The sequence below is a fragment of the Micropterus dolomieu genome, linkage group LG06, assembly GCF_021292245.1.
Source record: "Micropterus dolomieu isolate WLL.071019.BEF.003 ecotype Adirondacks linkage group LG06, ASM2129224v1, whole genome shotgun sequence".
Lineage (NCBI taxonomy): Eukaryota > Metazoa > Chordata > Actinopteri > Centrarchiformes > Centrarchidae > Micropterus > Micropterus dolomieu.
Window position 1 is genome coordinate 22,375,038 of NC_060155.1, and position 19,636 is coordinate 22,394,673.

A 19,636-nucleotide genomic window follows, 5' to 3' on the forward strand; every position below is an offset into this window, starting at 1 on the left:
TTTTTTTTTTTTAACTGTTAGTGGTGTCACTGTAGTTCTGTGAACCTGTGATGACTGAGGGAAAAGACACAGCGATGGGATTTATAGAGAAAACAAAGCTTTATTCAATCCTGTGTTTTTCATTCAAACTGTCTTTTCCTGGATATATAGTATCAGACAAGTGATACCGAACCAGATGCTTTCTAGCAGACAAATATGACAAGAGCAGTGAGGGAGCATCACACAGACAGCAGAACGAAGATGCTCTTTTTGATTTCAGACATTATCAGATCACAAGATGTTTCATTTTGGAATATTAGATTCAGCTCCTGTCTTTGATCCTGCCAGGGGACTAAAAGAGGGGTGATGTTTGATTTCAGATGCTATGAAGTTACATCCAAAGTTGTCCAGGTGTCTTTCTCTATGACATCTTATTGCCTTGGATAAAGATTTTCTTGTCACTTATGTACTGTGCAACGAGAGAAAGAGGGTCAACGTGTGATGGGATCAGCTTTTCATGTTGTCACTTAGATAAGCAACATGATGACTGCCGGTATTATATTGTAATGCCTCTGTATGTGAGTCATGCAATATTGAGAAAGTGTAATTTGATTTGGTTCCTCGCTTGAAGGTGGTTAATAACCATCTGAGACATTTATACCAGACATTATCAGTTTGTCATCTAAAAGATGTGATATACCACATGTTCCCAACCTAGGTTTTGGGATGGAAAGCCTCACAGTAAATGTAAAGGGTACAAATCAGAAATCAAGTTCTTATTTTTTTAACATTCATTGGCTCTGATTATCCTATTTTATCTAACAGGAAGTCTTTATACAGTAGATATTATCTGACCCTTAGTAAGATGCAGTCCCGGTTGAGTCTCATGTTACCTCCCCACAAGTTCCACGCAGTGAGGTATATGGTTTTTAAATGTGGGACATAGGAGCACTGGCCTCAGATTGGTTTTTAGTATCAGCAGATGGTTAAGGTATGAGAATTGGTATCGCATGAGAAAACATGGACTGGTGTATCCATACAAACCATGGCGTCTTATCATAGGCAACCAGAGACAGTGTATCCAAAGTTTCATCCTTTTTCAACAAGTTCTCTAAATCAAAGTACAATATGTCATTTATCATTGCTTTCCAAAACAACACGTATGTGCATTTTCTCATCTGACCGCCCTATCATCAGAAACACATCCTTTTCAGTGCCATAAAAAACATTACATATGACCATTACAAAAGGTATTGTGCCTAAACCGAACCTTTTGTCAGTTACTGTTTTCAAGCTCTACTTGGGGCCTCATTTATAAAACTGTGTGTAGGATTCATGCCAAAAGGCTGTGTACAGATTAAACAAAGAAAGCAGCGTATGTACAACAATATTGTGATTTATAACACAATGCACACGCACGTCCCACACCAATTTCCATTTATAAATCACAATCAACTCAAAAGTTGGCACATGTGAGCTTTTTGTCCCACCATTTTTATGTGCATAGTTGTCTATTAATAGTCAGTGAATGGCCCCTAATTTTATATTAATACATACTGACTGTATGAATGGCAAAGTCTGACAGAATAGCAACAAAAAATAAGTTTCACCCAGTGTGAGACTGAAGTTCTTGTTTGGGAAGTTGAAGCAGGAGATAAGATATTATTTAGTGGACAAAAGGCACAAAAACAGACCCCAGAGGAAAGGGGACGCAAGAGCTTGACTATGGTAAGCAACTTGCAGGAAAGACAATCCCTTCTGAGTAGTGACCGAGGTGCAAGGGGACAAGACACACTGGATGACCCAGGTAAGTAATTTGTATTCCCTCGTTTGAAAAGAGAGTAAACCAAATGCATTCAAGTTGTGTTTTAACATTTATTTACACAAACAAATGAGGCACTCTCTGTTTTTAGTCGCTGCGTGTTCCAGCGGGGTCGGTGGTGCTGTAGCTGAGCAGGAGCTGAATGCACCCAGCACCCGGTGTCTCCACTGCACCTCCTGCATCTCAACCCTCCAGCAGCCCTGTAGATGCTGTCCAACAAACGCAAAGAGATACCATCGACTCAATTAACCGAGGAGTTAAAAGAAATAAGACTTGTTTTATGTGATATAGCTGTACAGTGAAATATCTACTTAATAAATAGTGTTATTGTTTTCCATCCTTTTTGTTTTTACAAGCAACGCATCATATCCGCACGCTGCATAGCGTTTGGTTGAAATGTCTTATGATAAGACAACGAACATGTGATAACAATAAATGAAACACTAGTAGTTGCTAGCCTGGGGCATTGAAAACAGCATTATTTGTCCTACTGTTCACTTTGCAAATACATTTCATAGCATGCAAGTACTAATTAGAGATCAAATTAAATATAAGATTGGAGGCAATTCAGCGAGAGATTGGCACATGCCAATGGGCACTCAATTTTTATGTGTGAACTCCCCAATGACGCATCATAGAGGCTCACCAACGCATGGCAGAGGCATTGCCGACGTCAGACATATGTCTAGCATGCTAAATAGTCCAACTCTCTGTAGCACAGAAGACAATCCCTGCTGCCCGCATGTGCTAATCCATTCTTTCACCCATATTCTTTGTCTTTTCAATTTTCATTTTTTTCAATAGGGGCAGCACGGTGGTCCGGTGGATAGCACTGTGGCCTCACAGCAAAAAGGTCATGGGTTCAAACCCCAGTTGCCCCAGTCTTTCTGTGTGGAGTTTGCATGTTCTCCCTGTGTCTGCATGGGTTCTTTCTGGGTGCTCAGGCTTCCTCCCACTGTCCAAAGACATAGGTTAGGCGGCCTAGGTTGACTTTTTATTTTTAATAAAATATAAAACAAACAACTTTCGTGTCGTTACCTGTCATTTCAAATGTCACTTCTCATGCAATTACAAGACAACAAGTTGTGAAGTCTGAACAGCACTATGATCTGTCAACGTTGAAAGTCGTGTTTGCACTACGCATTAGCTAAACTGTTGGCAAGTAGCTACTGTGGCTATTGAGTCCACACTTGGCTAATGAAGATTTTAGCTTAACGATAAGATCTGCCAGTATACCTGTTTATTTGAAACTTAACAGTTCAGACAGAGAATAAAAGAGGAAAAATACAAGGTAAATCAGATAGCACTGCATTGAGGAGGTATTGTAAATCTAGTTTGGGATTGGTTGCTACGAGTTGGTGAGCCCAGATCAAAGAGAAGCACGTGGGTTGTTGTAAAACTGTGTTGACTTTGTAATGTACTAATGGAGCTAATAAAAGCCCGGAGCTAAGCAGCCTGTGCGGGAAGAGCAACTTGAGTGCAATATCTGGTGGCAACAGACAAGCATAGCATGCTCTGCCAAAGAGATTCTGCAGGAAGGGTACACCAGGTATATGCAGTGTGGTCAATATATTTGCACAATGCAAGTGGACACACACAAAACTGTCATCTTCACAGAGCTTAAATTTGTTTCCATCTTCTGGCTTAAAGTTTTTCTAACTTTTCTCCCCCCTGCTACCTTGCTGTCCTCACTTTTACATTTATTCATTCATCGTGCTGAGGAACTGCGGTGTCACCACCTTCTTAAAAGGAGCTTCCAGTTCAGGTCCGCTTCACTACCATTGAAAATCAAAGCGGATGAAGGATGGCCTCGTGGATCATAATGGCTTCAAAACTAATAGAAAACAGGATAAAAAAAGGCTGAGGGGTCAGTATGGACACTAAGCTCCAGCCTCCTGCTCCTCTGCTTCTGAAACACTGAGCATGAAAAACAGAGATATTGAGATAGAGTGTGTTTGTGTGTTCACTGAACAGTCACAAAACGATAAGTAAGCTCCTCAAAATCTTATGTGTCGTGTGTCACTGCATTGCTTCTGTCAAGCAGAGACACTACAGGTATGGTCTCTGCTTGTTTATGATGTTACAGCAGTGTGTATCTTCTGCAGGGAGAGTGAACTGCGCTTGAAATTGTTTTATTATACTGCACATTTCACTCAATTGTCATTATTTTAAAATTCTTTGAAGCTGTAAACCATAAAGCTCATTTTTGCTGCACTTTTGATTTTATAAAAAGCAGTGAGGCTTTAGATCACAGTGGCAGCGCATGCTTTCCTCACTACAGTAGATAAACATTTGGACAGGCAGTGCATTTTTGTCTCTATTTGATGACCCCATTAAACATGAAGTACAGTAGTAACAGGGTATAAAAAAGGAAAAACCCACCTGCACATGCCGTTCACAGTGTTATGTATGCTTGCATTGTATTTAACTCCTTCTGTTACCTGCAAATACCATATATTTCTACATGCATGCCTGAATTTACACTAATGGTTACCTATGTATACAATATATTTGTACATGTATGCCTGAATTTATACTAATGGTTACCTATGTATGTGTGTGCCCTGTAGGCATCGTGTCCCTGATCTCCCTGGCTGTCCTCTCCTATGAGCGTTACAGCACCATGATGACCCCCACTGAGGCAGACCCTTCCAACTACCATAAGATCTCAATGGGCATCGCCCTGTCCTGGGTCTACTCCCTTATCTGGACCCTGCCGCCACTCTTTGGCTGGAGCCGCTATGGCCCTGAGGGTCCCGGGACCACCTGCTCTGTCGACTGGACGGCCAAGACGACAAATAACATATCTTACATCATCTCCCTGTTTGTCTTCTGCCTCATCGTCCCGTTCCTGGTGATTGTGTTCTGCTATGGGAAGCTGCTGTGTGCCATCAGACAGGTGAGGCAATATGGGGATAGGGAAGGCTTCCACTAAACCAGCAGAACGTGTACAAATGAGCCAAGTTGCACCTTCAACATTGGCTGCCACTGATAAATAAGGAGTTCAGATAACATAAGATAAACCTATACAATACAGTATAAATAGTTTCATTATTTATACAGAGGACACCATCTTAAATGTCTCAATTTATTGAAGTTCAATTTTACAAACTAGTAGACTTTTATTGTAATCAATATCTTAATACTAACTGAATGAAATGACTACATGTATGTGAAAGATGTTGCTCGTACAGTTCCCCTCAGCTCCACATAGTGTTTTATCATCTTTCAGCGCATTGTTTTGGTATTTGCAGCCCACAGCTTTACTATTTTGGTTTACTGTTCTCATGAAGATCATTTCCAGCTGCGTTCCGGGAAAAAAGCTCTAAAAACCAACTTTATACAACCCCTCCAGCACAAAAGTAGTGTGACTAGCCGTTGAATGTAGTGGCACATTTAGCAACTAAAGAAACAAATATTTTCCTTAGGAGTTGGAAGAGACTAAACCTAAGTTAAAAGGAGAGTGAATATTGGACTTAAACTGATCAGGTGGCCAGAGACACAATCCACATTGATCTGGGTCTGCTGGATATGTAAACAGTAAACTCTTTGCCAACAACTTTGCCATATCAACTTAAAAGGCTGTAATATGTTAGTGTGTTTACAGACAATTTCTGCTGCCTCCCAAAACAGTAATAAAGTTTCCATGAGTTCCATTACCCAACACAGTTGTCTAATAACAGTGATGCTGTATTAAAACATAAAGTTCAGAGTGGCATAATTTCTTCCATGCCAGCTGATTCAGCAGGTGCAGAGAATGCAGCCCGGCACATCTCAACTTAAAAACAGAAGCGGCAACAATGGAATTGAAAATAAATTATTATAATATATTAAAGCGTCTGGATTCGACCGTAAATTAAATAACCAAAATAAAGAGCACTCAAAACTGCGATTCATGCAATCTATCATAAGAGACAGTGTTCCTGTCTTTATTAGGACATGTGTTTCAGATTGCCTCCTGAACAAGTGCTGGTGCAGTGCAGAATGTGTGTCCTCGGTTATGAAACATTTTTATTGAATTCAAGCAGATCTTACAAGAAAAATCAATTTCAAACTAAAAAAGCACGTAGTAACAGTTGTATGTCCAAGTAAGCAAAAAGCAATGCAATAAAAACATATATAGGACATTGTGCAGCTAACATAGACGTATGCATCCTGATTACATCCTATCAGCATTTACACATCATGTAGTAAAATATTCTTGATTATTCAATTCCTCAGCTTTTCCTAAAAAAGATATCTGCTGTTGTATCGCACTTGCAGACACACATCAACACTCTCTTTTGTTGTTGAGTAACTACATCTGTCCTCTACAATCCAATACTGCTTGGCCCCCTTTTTTATTCCGCCAATGTCCGGCACTTAAACCAACATTTTTTTTATTTACTACTTTTTATTATAAACTACTTTTCTCCTAAATTTGTGAACCAGTGAACCAAAACCTGCAGCTGCTTAACAAACACGTTTTGCAGCAGATTTTGGACTTTATTATGTGTGTCTTTTTATATGACCTTCCATTCATACATTCATACATTTAAAATTACCATCGCTGCTGTCACCGAACATTCATAAAATGTCTGCGTCTTTGCCAGAGGATCTACATTTTGATGGGTCAAGCCACACGCTCCATTTGGTTTACACATTTATCTAAATCACTGTAAAAAACCCAAATGACTGAATTGATGTGTTAAATATACTGGTCTCAAATTCAAAAGGAGTTGTATGTATCAAGCATCTCAAAGTAGGAAATCAGCAACTGACACCCAAAGATTTTCAAGAGTGATGATTTTTTTCATTACGTACTAGCTAAGAGTAAAAGCTGCTTTCAACATTAGTAACTTAGGACAGAACTCCTATCTATGCTACTATTTAGGAAAGCTCCATAGGTGTCCTAACCTATTAGGAGACCCCAGGAGGTGGCATTCAAGCAGAGACATGCATGCATAAGAGACATTCACTGATCACTATGAGTTTAATAAAATGGACAGATGGACTTTGTGTGGGATATAAACATAAACCAAGATCCTCCCAACCAGTGGCAGGGAAAATATAGTTTTGAAATTGTGATGATTTGAGTCTGTCACAACCAGCGGTTTCTGCAGTAATAAATCAAAATGGTGCTTTTACAGCTCCTCAGATAATACAATTTCCCACCACTCTGAGTCAAATTTGGAAAAACAAGCAGCATTCACGCAAATCGAGTTACAGTGGAAGAGAAGATAAATTCCATGTTTTTAATAGAGATGTGCTCATCATCGCGATGTGTTCAATACCAAACATGCTAGATGCAGCGCTAATATAGGCAGTGTAAAACAATTATCTGGAGTTAGAAATTTTATATACATTTACTGATAAGGCTACTTGCCACTGTTTATGTACAGCCTATTAGTGATAAAAGTCAGTATAACATTTTAAAACCGGGTTACCAACCTGTAGTATTTGCCTATCCACATAAAGCCTAAAGACAAAAAGAGTCATATATTAAACAGTGGTAAATTTGTAAATGCAGAAAATGTCAGTAATAAAATAATGAAACAGTAACAATCACCCTCAAGTCTCACTTCGAGGTGGTGCTTTCAATTCTACAGTAAGTTCACTTTCACCCTGACTCCTGCAAATGATTCTGAGATGCATAATAAATACAGGCCCAGCTTATGTCAATCAGTATCCAGCAGTAGAGGTCTGCTGTGAGGTGGGGAGGACAGCTGTTCGTCGAGAACATCCCCGCCCGCCGGTGGCTGTGAACTGTGGCATGAAGTAACCAATGTTTGTTTTTTCACACAATGTTTCCACACTGACTGACTGAAAGAAAATGAGGGAAGACAGGCAGTGCCTTCTCTCGCTCCAGGAAAGCTGCACATACACACACACACACACACACACAGTCGCACAGTTTGCAAAAACAGGTCCCAGAGCAATTTTTCCAGGGCTACAACTCACACAGACTCTGTGAGCTTCATGTCTTCTCAGGTAAACAATGACTTTTATGTGTGTTGTGTGTGTGTGTGTGTGTGTGTGTGTGTGTGTGTGTGTTTGCATAAGCATGCTTGTGCTCAGCAGCCTTGTGTGCGCCATGACTCAACTGTGTGTAGAGATGAATAACAATCAATCTAATAACAACCACATAGTCCCTCTTTCTTTGACGAGGTCTCGTATAAGGTCTCTGCATCAGTTTGTTTCACTTTGGTCTTTTTCTTTAGTTCCTTTTCACACTTTATCTACTTGCTATCTTTCCATATCAGAACACACAGTTCTTTGTATGGATGAAGAGGGATGCAAGGGAAAGTAATGTTTAGCCCTATTTCTCTCTGTCTTTATCATCCTTTCCCTTACTCTCTTTCTCTTCCTTCCAAACTCTTTAATACATATACATGTATTATATGTCAAGTTCAGCATCATCTTCTGTCCCTTCTTTGTGCAGGACTACGTGTGCATTCTTTATCTTTGTTCTTTTTAATGGCTCGTCGTGCTGTTTAGGATTGTTCTTCTCCCAGTGATGATGCTATGCAATGTAAATGCTATAGTTCTCTTGTCAGGCAGTGTTAGGTAACACCAGCTGGAACAGATAAAAGCAGGTGAGCAACTTGTCCGCAAGAATTGAGTTGAATTCCCCTATCAAATAACGTGACCATCATTGGAACAGTACACATGGGAAGCAGTGAATAAATTTTGGGTTTGGTCCAAGTTAGAGTTCACTCTGCTGCATCCACATCCCCAATAGGACTGACAATCTGATGCGGCTGAAGACACAAAGAGTGGGTGGATGTTTAGTAGGATGTGGCCATGATGTGAAAATAAGCTCACTGTTCAGTTAAACTAGGCATCACCCTCTCCATCAAATGCTTGCTGGTAGCTTTTAGCAAAAGAAATGGACAGATAGAAAAGAAGACAGGCAGGCAGACAGACATACGGGGAGAGCTCTTTCTGTGTCTGCTAGTGTTGTCTCTTTTTATTACTCCTTCACTGTGATTGGAAATTGAGGTCTTTATCAGTGCAAAGGACAGGAGCTGTGAGAGAGGAGAGTTTGTCCTTTTATGGGCACTTCAGTCTCTGAAGATGTTAAAACAGGTGCACGCGTTAGAGCTCTACTTTGGGTTATTGGTTTTGGCTTTGGCCTTATAGAAGCCAATGCCATTCTGCTAGTTTCCATCTCAGCAGTGATGACAGGTGGTATTGACTCCTTGAGTAAAGTGTTTTCTTGCACAAGTGTATTTTTATTTAACGTTTATTTAACCAGGAGAGTCTCATTGAGATTAAGAACCTCTTTTGCAAGGGTGACCTGGCCAAGACAGGCAGCAGCATATATAAAAAAAACCCCACATAGATACAGACAGATAACAAGACTAGTAAACTAACATTTCATAAAATCATTTTGAGTAATTTTCACTCATCTACTGATCTAAGAACATTTACATATTAATATTAATAATTATATCTAGATGTTTCATTTTGGATTTAAAAGCATTTAGCTAGATTAATTCAATGAGTTTCAAGTCCTTTTGCAACGTATTTCATGCTGAGGGTGCAGAATACACAAATACCTTCTTTCCAGTCTCCGTACAGGTATTTGGCACAGAGAGCATAAATAAGTCCTGAGATTGCAAAGAGTGTCACCCGTTACTTTTCTGCTTGATAAGAACACATAGTTAGCTTGGCAGCAGACCAAGAATTGCCTCATATATGAAGGTGTACCAATGAGAGCCTATGGGTTGCCAGAGGAGGCCATCCTACACGAGAGTATAGCTCACAGTGGTGAGTCACAGCTTTGCTATTGGTAGTGAACCTCAAGGAAGCATGGTAAGCTGTGTCAATCATATGAAGATTCTGTGCAGAGGTATGCATATATAAAAGATCACCAGTTGTGGCCACAAGTTGCTTTTTTACATTAAAAGAAAAACACAACTTATTTTAAAAATAAAAACCTAATTTTAGTCTGAGCTTTTTCGCTAGGTACAGCACATGTTGCTTACGGACTCATCAATCAAAAGACCCAGGTATTTATAGGAGTTAACGACCTCTAATTCACTTCCCCCCAGAGTGACCACCAGAGGGATGTTTTGTGGCCTGTTTCTGGATTTGGTAAACAACATAAGTTTGGTCCTATCTGCATTTAGAACTTATTTCAGCTGCATAAGGGTATTTTGGACTTTGATAAATGCATTTTGCAAATATTCAGTGGCTTTTACAAGAGTTGACACACAGCAATATATAACAGTATCATCAGCATAAAAATACAAATTAGCATTTGACACATTTTGACCCATATTGTTTACATAAATAGTGAATAAAAGTGGACCTAATACAGAGCCCTGTGGTACACCCTTATTGACTGATACAGTATCATATCTTGTATACTGAGACCCATTGCTAAGGTAGTTTGAGAACCAAGTAGTGATGGCAAGTTCGAGTCTTTTGACAGACTCGTTCATTCAAATCTTTTTTTGAGTCATTTCGTTCATTTCGTTCATTTGAACTAGGCTGGTTATTGCGGCGCTGCAGCCCTCTAGTGGGCGATTAAAAAACAGTGCCATTCTCAAACACGGAAGGCTGCCTGGCTTGCTTTATTTGACAAAGTATAATGCACAAATTCACCTCTTGATTACTGTATATCATCATTATATAAACCCCCCTGGGCCCACAACCACATTCAAACCATGTAAAAACCACAGAAATATGTTGTAATCACCACTACTCCGGCTAAATCCTTCCATTTTCACAATCTTTCCCGAGTATATAACCAGACCAGCCATATAAAGGCTTATGTATATAATTACTATCATTATCTCTAAAGTGCTCATTCATACAGTAGCCTAACATCCCTATCCATGAGTAAAATATTAATATCAGATTTGCAGTAAATATACTGAAGTAATAAGCTTGATACACTATATGAATAAACACACTCTTATTAGAATTCAACCAATTTAATAATAATCTGGATCAAGCCACCAAGTTCTTAAAGAACTCCAGCACAGAGAGAGGAACAGAGAAATAAACATATACACGCAGCAGTTTGGCAGTTCTGGACGCAGAATGTGCCACATCAGGTCAGGATTCTGCAGACAGAGAAACACACATGAGCACATCGCTCTCAAACACTGCAGGTTGTTCACCAGTCACGAGCTGTGAAACAACAGCACCGCTCTGTTAGTAAATAAAAAGTAAAAGTTACGTTGCGTTCTCTGGCGGACCTGGATCAGCTGTTAGCAGTTTACAGGGCTTACGCTAACGTTGCTACGTGGCTGTGTTTCAATGTTTTAATGACCGGGTCTGTTTGTTTTGGAGAGGAGACGACCTCGGAGGTAATTCGGCTCCAGGTAGAACCCAGTCAGGGCTCTGAAGTGGAGCGGACCCAGAACAACTCTCATCAGCTGTTAGCTGTAATGTTAAACACTAGCAGGACTAAAGTTACAGTGCGGCTGTGTTAAAACTATAACTTAGCACAACATCACTGCGCTGTAATAACGGTATGCTTTATAAAATGTCACATAATTAACAAAATAGCTATATAATATCAGTCCAGTGACTGTTACCTGACAGCTTACCTGCCTCTCATTCTCCGGCGCTGGCAGTCACTCAGCCTGCCGAATGAATGAAAGACTGAGGAGGACCCATGTGAGCGGTGAACGAGTCGTTCATTCCAGCTCCACAGTAGCTGTCACGTGACAAATGAACGACTCAAACAGACCCACAGTTGAGAGTCGTGAACTAATCAATTCTGTTTCCTGTGCTGACAGAGCCCATGCAGCTGACGTGTGACGAGTGAACGTAAGAGTCCAAGATCCTTCACGCATGCGTGAAAATGAATGAATCACTCACTGAGACAACCCGTTCCTCCCGAGTCATACACACGATTAGGCCTTATGAACGAAACGTTCTTTGAACGACACAAGACTAGAACCAAGTGACTGCTTTCTCTGAAAGTCCTGAGTTGCTTCCTGTTAAGTGCAACGAAAACGTCATTTACCACCTTCATTGCAGCTGTGATGGTACTATGTCTTTTTCTAAAGCCTGATTGATATGTAGATAAAACGGCTTTTGAGTATAAAAACTCCTTTAGTTGATCACTCACAAGAGCTTCAAGAATTTTAGCTAGCACTGATAAGTTAGATATTGGACAAAAATGGTACGAAATTAGAAGACTGTATATACTGGATTGTCAGTACAGGGATTCACAGACACAGAACAAGTAGAGTCAAATAGAGAACCTGAAGATATGAAATGATCATAAAAACTATTCAAGATCTCCATTTTGTCATGTACAGCAACTGAATCTTTAATAGCAAAGGGAGGTACTACTTGCACGTTTTGCTTACAGAAAGGGATTTTATGGCTTTCCAAAATTTTTAGTGGTCATGGACAAGTAATATTCAGATTTGGCTGTCTTAATAAAAGAGGAGCATTTGTTTCTTAGCTGTACAAGCCAATCAGTTGTAGAACATGTTGTCCTCACTTCGGCCCAAGACAAGTTACTCTCTGGGGAATGCCCAATTACTGTATATATCCTGAATGGGGCATGTGTATTTATGATTTGTGTAAAACTCTCATTAAAGAATGTCTGAGCGGTCTCCACATCAGCTCTAATCTACTCCAATTAAAATAAAACAAAACAGTATAAAACCCCTATTCATTGAAGTGTTTAAGATTTCTCTAACAAATGACACATGGTTTTAATATAGGGACCTTAGTGTTCCTGATGGCAGCCACAACACAATGGTCACTTACATCATTGCAAAAATTTATGAGGAACATTAGTCAGAATCAAGTCAATTAAAGTAGACTTCTCCGGGCATTTAAGATTTGGACAAGTGGGTAAATTGATAAACTGTGTGAGATTGACAGAATCACAAAGATTTAAAATCATCGGGTACTGGCTTAAGCCAGTCCCAGTTTAGGTCGCCAGTTATAATAATTCCACTACAATTTAGTCTGGATAAAAGTTTGCATCAGAGACTGAAACGCATGATTGGGGCAAATGGAGGTCTATAACACCCAACAATAGTTATACTGAGGCCCTTAACAATATCCACATTTACTGCCAGAAAAACACCTTTCTTTCTAATTTTCAGACAATACAATTTACATTTGTCCGCATCTGCTGATTTAACCCATATTCTAATCATATCCATTTTGGACATCAAGCTGCGGACATTGAGATGAACAATACTTAGACCAGACAAGGATTTACAATCAGATGGCATCTGAATACACTGCAGCTCATGGCCAGGATTAGGTTGCACGTTGCCTGATATAAGTAAAAGTAAAACAATCACCAATCTTCGTGTAGCAACATTACATGACGATTCCTTCAACAGTTCATACGTAAAGTCCGAATGAGATCTCTCATTGTATGTAAAATAATTATTAAATGCCAAGAGGCCTTGAAGACGGGGTAGGTCTCTGGGTGGCATCCATGCTACGTTCATGTCCTGATCCAGCCGTTTAGGTGTTTACACAGGTTGCACAACAGCCACAGAGCAAGTTCATCCATAAGCAAAGTTCAGCGGGCAATGAGAGTAAGTCCCACACAGACAACATGCAAAGTAAAGTCATGAGAAGCGCCATTGACTCAGTCCAGAGAATGCACATCTGTGTATGTGTGTGCACTGCAGGCCACAGGCAGTGGAGTGAAAAATGTAGAAAGACGCTGCGGTGGTGTGGTCCGATGGAAAGGCTGGGTAGGTACAGAGATGCAGGAGGTCTTTGAGACCCAGAACCCAGACAGTTGGAAAGATATGCTCAGAGGATCAGAGCAGTAATATCCCAGTTAGATAATCCTGGAAGGAGATATCCACATATGAATCATAAAAATCCCCATTGCAATGCACTATATAGATGTTTTGCTTTACTTCAGTATAAATGCTTGGTTTAGCAGGGCAACAGCAGAATGTAGGATTCTATTTTGTGTAATTTTTCACTTCAGTTGCTGGCAGTGTACCCAATCAGACACTAACAAAGTCACAAAACATGCCGTTATGTATATTGTGCTTGGTTGTTTCACTTGTATGCTACACTGATACAATGCTGGAATATAAATCTGGAAAACTTAATTATAAACAGTAATTATACAGGTGCTGGTCATATAATTAGAATATCATCAAAAAGTTGATTTATTTCAGTAATTCCATTCAAAAAGTGAAACTTGGATATTATATTCATTCATTACACACGGACTGATATATTTCAAATGTTTATTTCATTTAATTGCGATGATTAAAACTGACAACTAATGAAAATCCCAAAATCAGTATCTCTGAAAGAATATTACTTAAGACCAATACAAAAAAGGATTTTTAGAAATGTTGGCCAACTGAAAAGTATGAACATGAAAAGTATGAGCATGTACAGCACTCAATACTTAGTTGGGGCTCCTTTTGCCTGAATTACTGCAGCAATGCGGCGTGGCATGGAGTCGATCAGTCTGTGGCACTGCTCAGGTGTTATGAGAGCCCAGGTTGCTCTGATAGTGGCCTTCAGCTCTTGGGTCTGGCGTATCGCATCTTCCTCTTCACAATACCCCATAGATTTTCTATAGGGTTAAGGTCAGGCGAGTTTGCTGGCCAATTAAGAACAGGGATACCATGGTCCTTAAACCAGGTACTGGTAGCTTTGGCACTGTGTGCAGGTGCCAAGTCCTGTTGTAAAATGAAATCTGCATCTCCATAAAGTTGGTCAGCAGCAGGAAGCATGAAGTGCTCTAAAACTTCTGCTTTGACCTTGGACCTCAGAAAACACAGTGGACCAACACCAGCAGATGACATGGCACCCCAAACCATCACTGACTGTGGAAACTTTGCACTGGACTTCAAGCAACGTGGATTCTGTGCCTCTCCTCTCTTCCTCCAGTCTCTGGGACCTTGATTTCCAAAGGAAATGCAAAATTTACTTTCATTAGAGAACATAACTTTTCACCACTCAGCAGCAGTCCAGTCCTTTTTGTCTTTAGCCCAGGCGAGACGCTTCTGACGCTGTGTCTTGTTCAAGAGTGGCTTGACACAAGGAATGCGGCAGCTGAAACCCATGTCTTGCATACGTCTGTGCGTGGTGGTTCTTGAAGCACTGACTCCAGCTGCAGTCCACTCTTTGTGAATCTCCCCCACATTTTTGAATGGGTTTTGTTTCACAATCCTCTCCAGGGTGCGGTTATCCCTATTGCTTCTACACTTTTATTCTACCACATCTTTTCCTTCCCTACGCCTCTCTATTAATGTGCTTGGACACAGAGGTCTGTGAACAGCCAGCCTCTTTAGCAATGACCTTTTGTGTCTTGCCCTCCTTGTGCAAGGTGTCAATGGTCGTCTTTTGGACAGCTGTCAAGTCAGCAGTCTTCCCCATGATTGTGTAGCCTACAGAACTAGACTGAGAGACCATTTAAAGGCCTTTGCAGGTGTTTTGAGTTAATTAGCTGATTAGAGTGTGGCACCAGGTGTCTTCAATATTGAACCTTTTCACAATATTCTAATTTTCTGAGATACTGATTTTGGGGTTTTAATTAGTTGTCAGTTATAATCATCAAAAAAAAAAGGAATGAACACTTGAAATATATCAGTCTGTGTGGAATCAATGTATACATTATACAAGTTTCACTTTTTGAATGGAATTACTGAAATAAATCAACTTTTTGATGATATTCTAATTATATGACCAGCACCTGTAAATGTCTCTACCAAAGCTGCTGTGCTGCACAATTACATATAGACACATCTACTGTATATTACTCATTCCTCAAAGGCTTACTGATTGTTGTGCGAGTACATCTCTCCATCCGGATTGATCATCCCCAAGAGGTATAGGCACAACAACTGTGCATAGTAGGGTCCAGTGTTATTTTAGAGAGGCCTATTCAGGTGCAACATCACCATTTGCTTACAACTTGCACTTACCGCTGAACTGATATACTGTTATGTTTTTACACCACAAATGCAGAGCGCTGCTTCACCCCCACCTCTTTTGGGGTGTTTCAGCTTGGAGTCAGGCGCTTTACTTGAGGGGTGATAACTCACCCCTGCCAAAAGGGGAGATGCTGTGTTCTTCCTTTTGGCACAAAATAATTAAGTGTCCACTGGTTGGTTCACTACACCTAAAAGGCAAAGATGAAGCAAAAAACATCATGACACCAGGAAAAGTAATTTTTGTTTGTTTTTTTACTACAAAGGCACATCATGAGCTGTGCACTTGCATGAAAACAAGACCATTTGTGTTAACCTTGACGAAAAAGAAAAAACATACAAGTTACTTATTATTACTAATTTCAATTTGGTTATTTACTAATTCATTGCTATGTTGTCAGAGGAAATCAGGCACAACTAAGTGGTTGAAATGATGACCCCTGGCTCTAATGATTCATGATTTAACCCAATCCAGTTATTAGATTTCCTGACCCAAAGACACTCTGTCAAGTTCAGTTCTCCTTGGCAATTACTGCTTCAACAGAGTGACATGGACACATCTGCTTGAAATAATTTGAATGAAAACAAAGACACAACATGCTTTTGGTTATATAACCAGCCGTCCCCTCCCTTGTCTTAACATCTTTACCCTTGGTCTGAATTCATTATGTGACTCATACAGTATGTCCCTGTGGATATCTAGTGATAGTCTCAAGTGCTACAATATTTCTCCATCATGCTGTAAGCTATGTGGCACAGAGGTAGAGATGGAGAGAGAGATAGGGATGAAGATATCAAAGAGGAAGTGAATAACCCAGAGAGATGAAAGGAAGAAAAGGAGGGGCAGAGTGACAGACTGGGGTCCTAATCTTGTGCTGGCCCACATCAGATGTAGCAACCTGGTCGCTGGTTATAAAATTATTCACAAAGTTATCCATTTGGTAACTTTGTGACCTACTATCATATTACACAAAAACAGGTATGGAGTGCACCACAGGAGAATTTATATGTAAATGACTGTAGGTGGTGCAGTTTGGATTAAAAAATTACACTTGTGCCTCCACCTACTTTGCTGGCATGCACAAATGTGCTATAAAAAAAGTCTCAATACCTATTTAAGTGTCTTTGTTGCTGCACTTATGTATAGACTTGCTTATAACAATACGTTCTCATGGACAAGTTGTTGTTGATGAAGCTGCGTCGTTCACGCGCCTTCCTTTAATGCAACTGTAGGATTAAAAAGTATATCCACGAGGGGGTACATAAAGGCCAACCATCCCTACCCAACACCAGAATGTCTGCCTTGAGAGTCAAGGAGGTTACTGTTTAGAGCTGAAACAGCAGTTAATTAATTAATCAGAATTAATTACAATTTTGTTTGTCTGTGAAGGTCATCCTGGTCATAGTTATCCAAGTAAGGTTAAAACCAAGGGCAACTGGACTAGGTTGAAGATACTGTGTACGTCTTTGAGTATCTTCAATCTAGCCCAGTTGCCCTTGATTATTAACCTTCTTTGGGTAAACAATCAATTATTTCAGTAATTTTTCAAGCAAAAACGCCAAACTAACTCTGGTGCAGCTTTTCAAATATGAGGATGTGTTTTCCCTGTAAGGTTAATTTCTTTGGTTTCCAGACCATTGCTTGGACAAAAAAAGATATCAGTCTCATCTTCAAATATCTTGAAACTGAAATGGGCATCTTTCACTATGTTTTGAGCTTTCAGAGCCTAAACGATCAGACCATTAATTGAGAATCGCTGAGAGACATCATATAAATGCAGGTAATTGTGGACAAGAGCTATTATTCAAAATTCTCCACCACTGTTGTCAGAATGTGCTGCTGACCTTCACATAATGATATACTGGCTAGCAGCGTTTGCTTCATAGCATCTTATGGTTGTGTAGCATCACCTTCTGAGGAGGCACACAAACAAACTCTCCAAAAGAATACATATGTTTTATGCGTATGCAAATTAACTGTTACAGTTAAAGTAAGTATACACATAATATAATTGCCAGTTTATTAGTTACACCTAGCTATAACTAATGCAGTCTAATAGAGTCCTGCAATACAGTAAATCCTACCTTCATGAAGGTTATAATGTTCAATTTTTGTGGAAGCTCTAGAGAGTTGTTGATTGTAACTGCTGACTAAACTGAGAGGTATTTCTAATATTTTGTCCTGCCCCAATGAGGGTAGAGAAAGATTAGAACCACTTCTCAGTATGACGTAGGTACATTTATTGCAGGGCTGTTGTATTAGATTGCGTTAGTTTTAGCTAGGTGCACCTAATAAACTATTATAATTCCAGGATAATACCAGCTCTTTGACTCCAGTCATGTGTCTGTGTTTGTTTCTTTGTTCACATTAGGACCCCTTATGTTCCCAGTGCAAAAACTAGGGTGACTAAAAACCCACAAACACACACACACAACCACGACAGAAAGAGAGGTAGAGAGAACGAGACACAGCTGTGAAAACACTTCTTGCAAACCTCGGAATGAAAACTGCCAGCACTTCTGCTTGGTGGGGAAGTGGTGAGATGTTAGAGGGCACGGCTGCTGTGTAGGAGCATGTGTAAAACCCAAATTAGTTCTCCGTCAGACTGGCTGCAGGATGAAGCTCTTGTTCTTGTTCTCCTTGCATTGTACTACAAGTGCCTTGTCTTTGCTCATTGTCTTGCTGGGCCCTTGATGCATTACGTGTTTTTTCTCTCTGTATTCCCTTTGCCGTATGAAAGTGTGTGTGTGTTCTTTATTCTCACTCACATCTCCACACATTCACACTCTGATTGCCTCAGTCAGTGGCTTACTTTTCTGAATCACTGTGCATACACCCAGTACAATGGCTCATTTTATTTTCTGCAGTGACTGCGGCAGTCCCTGCTTTCTCTCTTGCTGTTTCATTCTTTTCTAAGTTCTCTTTCTCTTTCCCCCCTCTTTCCGTGTGCCCTCTTGGCACATTCTTTCCCTTTCACTGTGCCATTACCATCCATCTTTTTCACCTTGCTTGTCTCAGTTCCCATTATCACTTCCATTGCAACTCCACCCCTCATCACCTCTCCTGAAAGCAACCTGAAATGCGCTGTTTTTGAATAACAATGAGCCAGATGTTGACACCTGATAGCAAGTAGTCACTCATGCATACAGAACAAGTAAAACAAAATGAGGTGGGAAGGCCTTTGTTTTGAATGATGTGCATATCCTCAAATGATCTGTTTGATCACGTGTTCCCACCCAATACAAACACTGAATAAGGTAACTTTAAAAGAAAAAAGTTCATTAGAGATAATTTTTCTACTAGGCGTTGGAACAAAGAATAACAACCACAAGTAAGTGGTGGATTCTTCAGAGATTGTTTCTTTTTGCAATGAACCTGGTCATTCAAAACCACATACTGTATATACCAATGACTGTATATAAGATGGACAACATGACAGCTCACCATAAGACAAAACATTTCAATCACCCCATGGTAGCTGGCATTGCGGTATAGTTCACAAACCCCACCCCCTCCATGTTAGTGGATGGGTCAAACTAAAAAATCTAAATGAACGTCAAATAATGGTTTCTGTCATTTTTGTTATTTGATGGGGTTTCACATCTCAACTGACAGCTGAGTCGTGCTCATGATTGCTTGGGTGTATGGGCAGGACCTTGATACTGTGGCTTCAACCTCGATCACTTCTGCACAGACTCTGGCTCCAAATGACTTCAACAGAGTAAAGATGGCAGCACCCTTATCCAGGATATTTTGGCTTCATTTTTGTACAGTGGGAGGAGGTAGAGACGCGTCACCCATCTTTATATATAGTTTATGGTGCATGCTAAATATATCAAATTTGCACTGAACTCACACTAGTCTGCACCATGCGTGTGTGCATTCTTGAAGCTAAAAACTGCACTTTTAAAATAACAACTAGAACATAGATACTAGATAAGATAC

At 40.0% G+C, this 19,636-nt stretch overlaps 1 protein-coding gene across 1 annotated transcript in view; it reads left to right on the forward strand.

The window, feature by feature from the left end:
* The window catches only part of LOC123973142 (vertebrate ancient opsin-like), a 64,660-nt gene that overhangs the window by 4,956 nt on the left and 40,068 nt on the right, over positions 1-19,636 (forward strand). Inside the window, exon 2 of the mRNA XM_046053037.1 lies at positions 4,372-4,700. Within this exon, the coding sequence (XP_045908993.1) occupies positions 4,372-4,700 (329 nt within the window). The remainder of the gene's footprint in view (positions 1-4,371; positions 4,701-19,636) is intronic.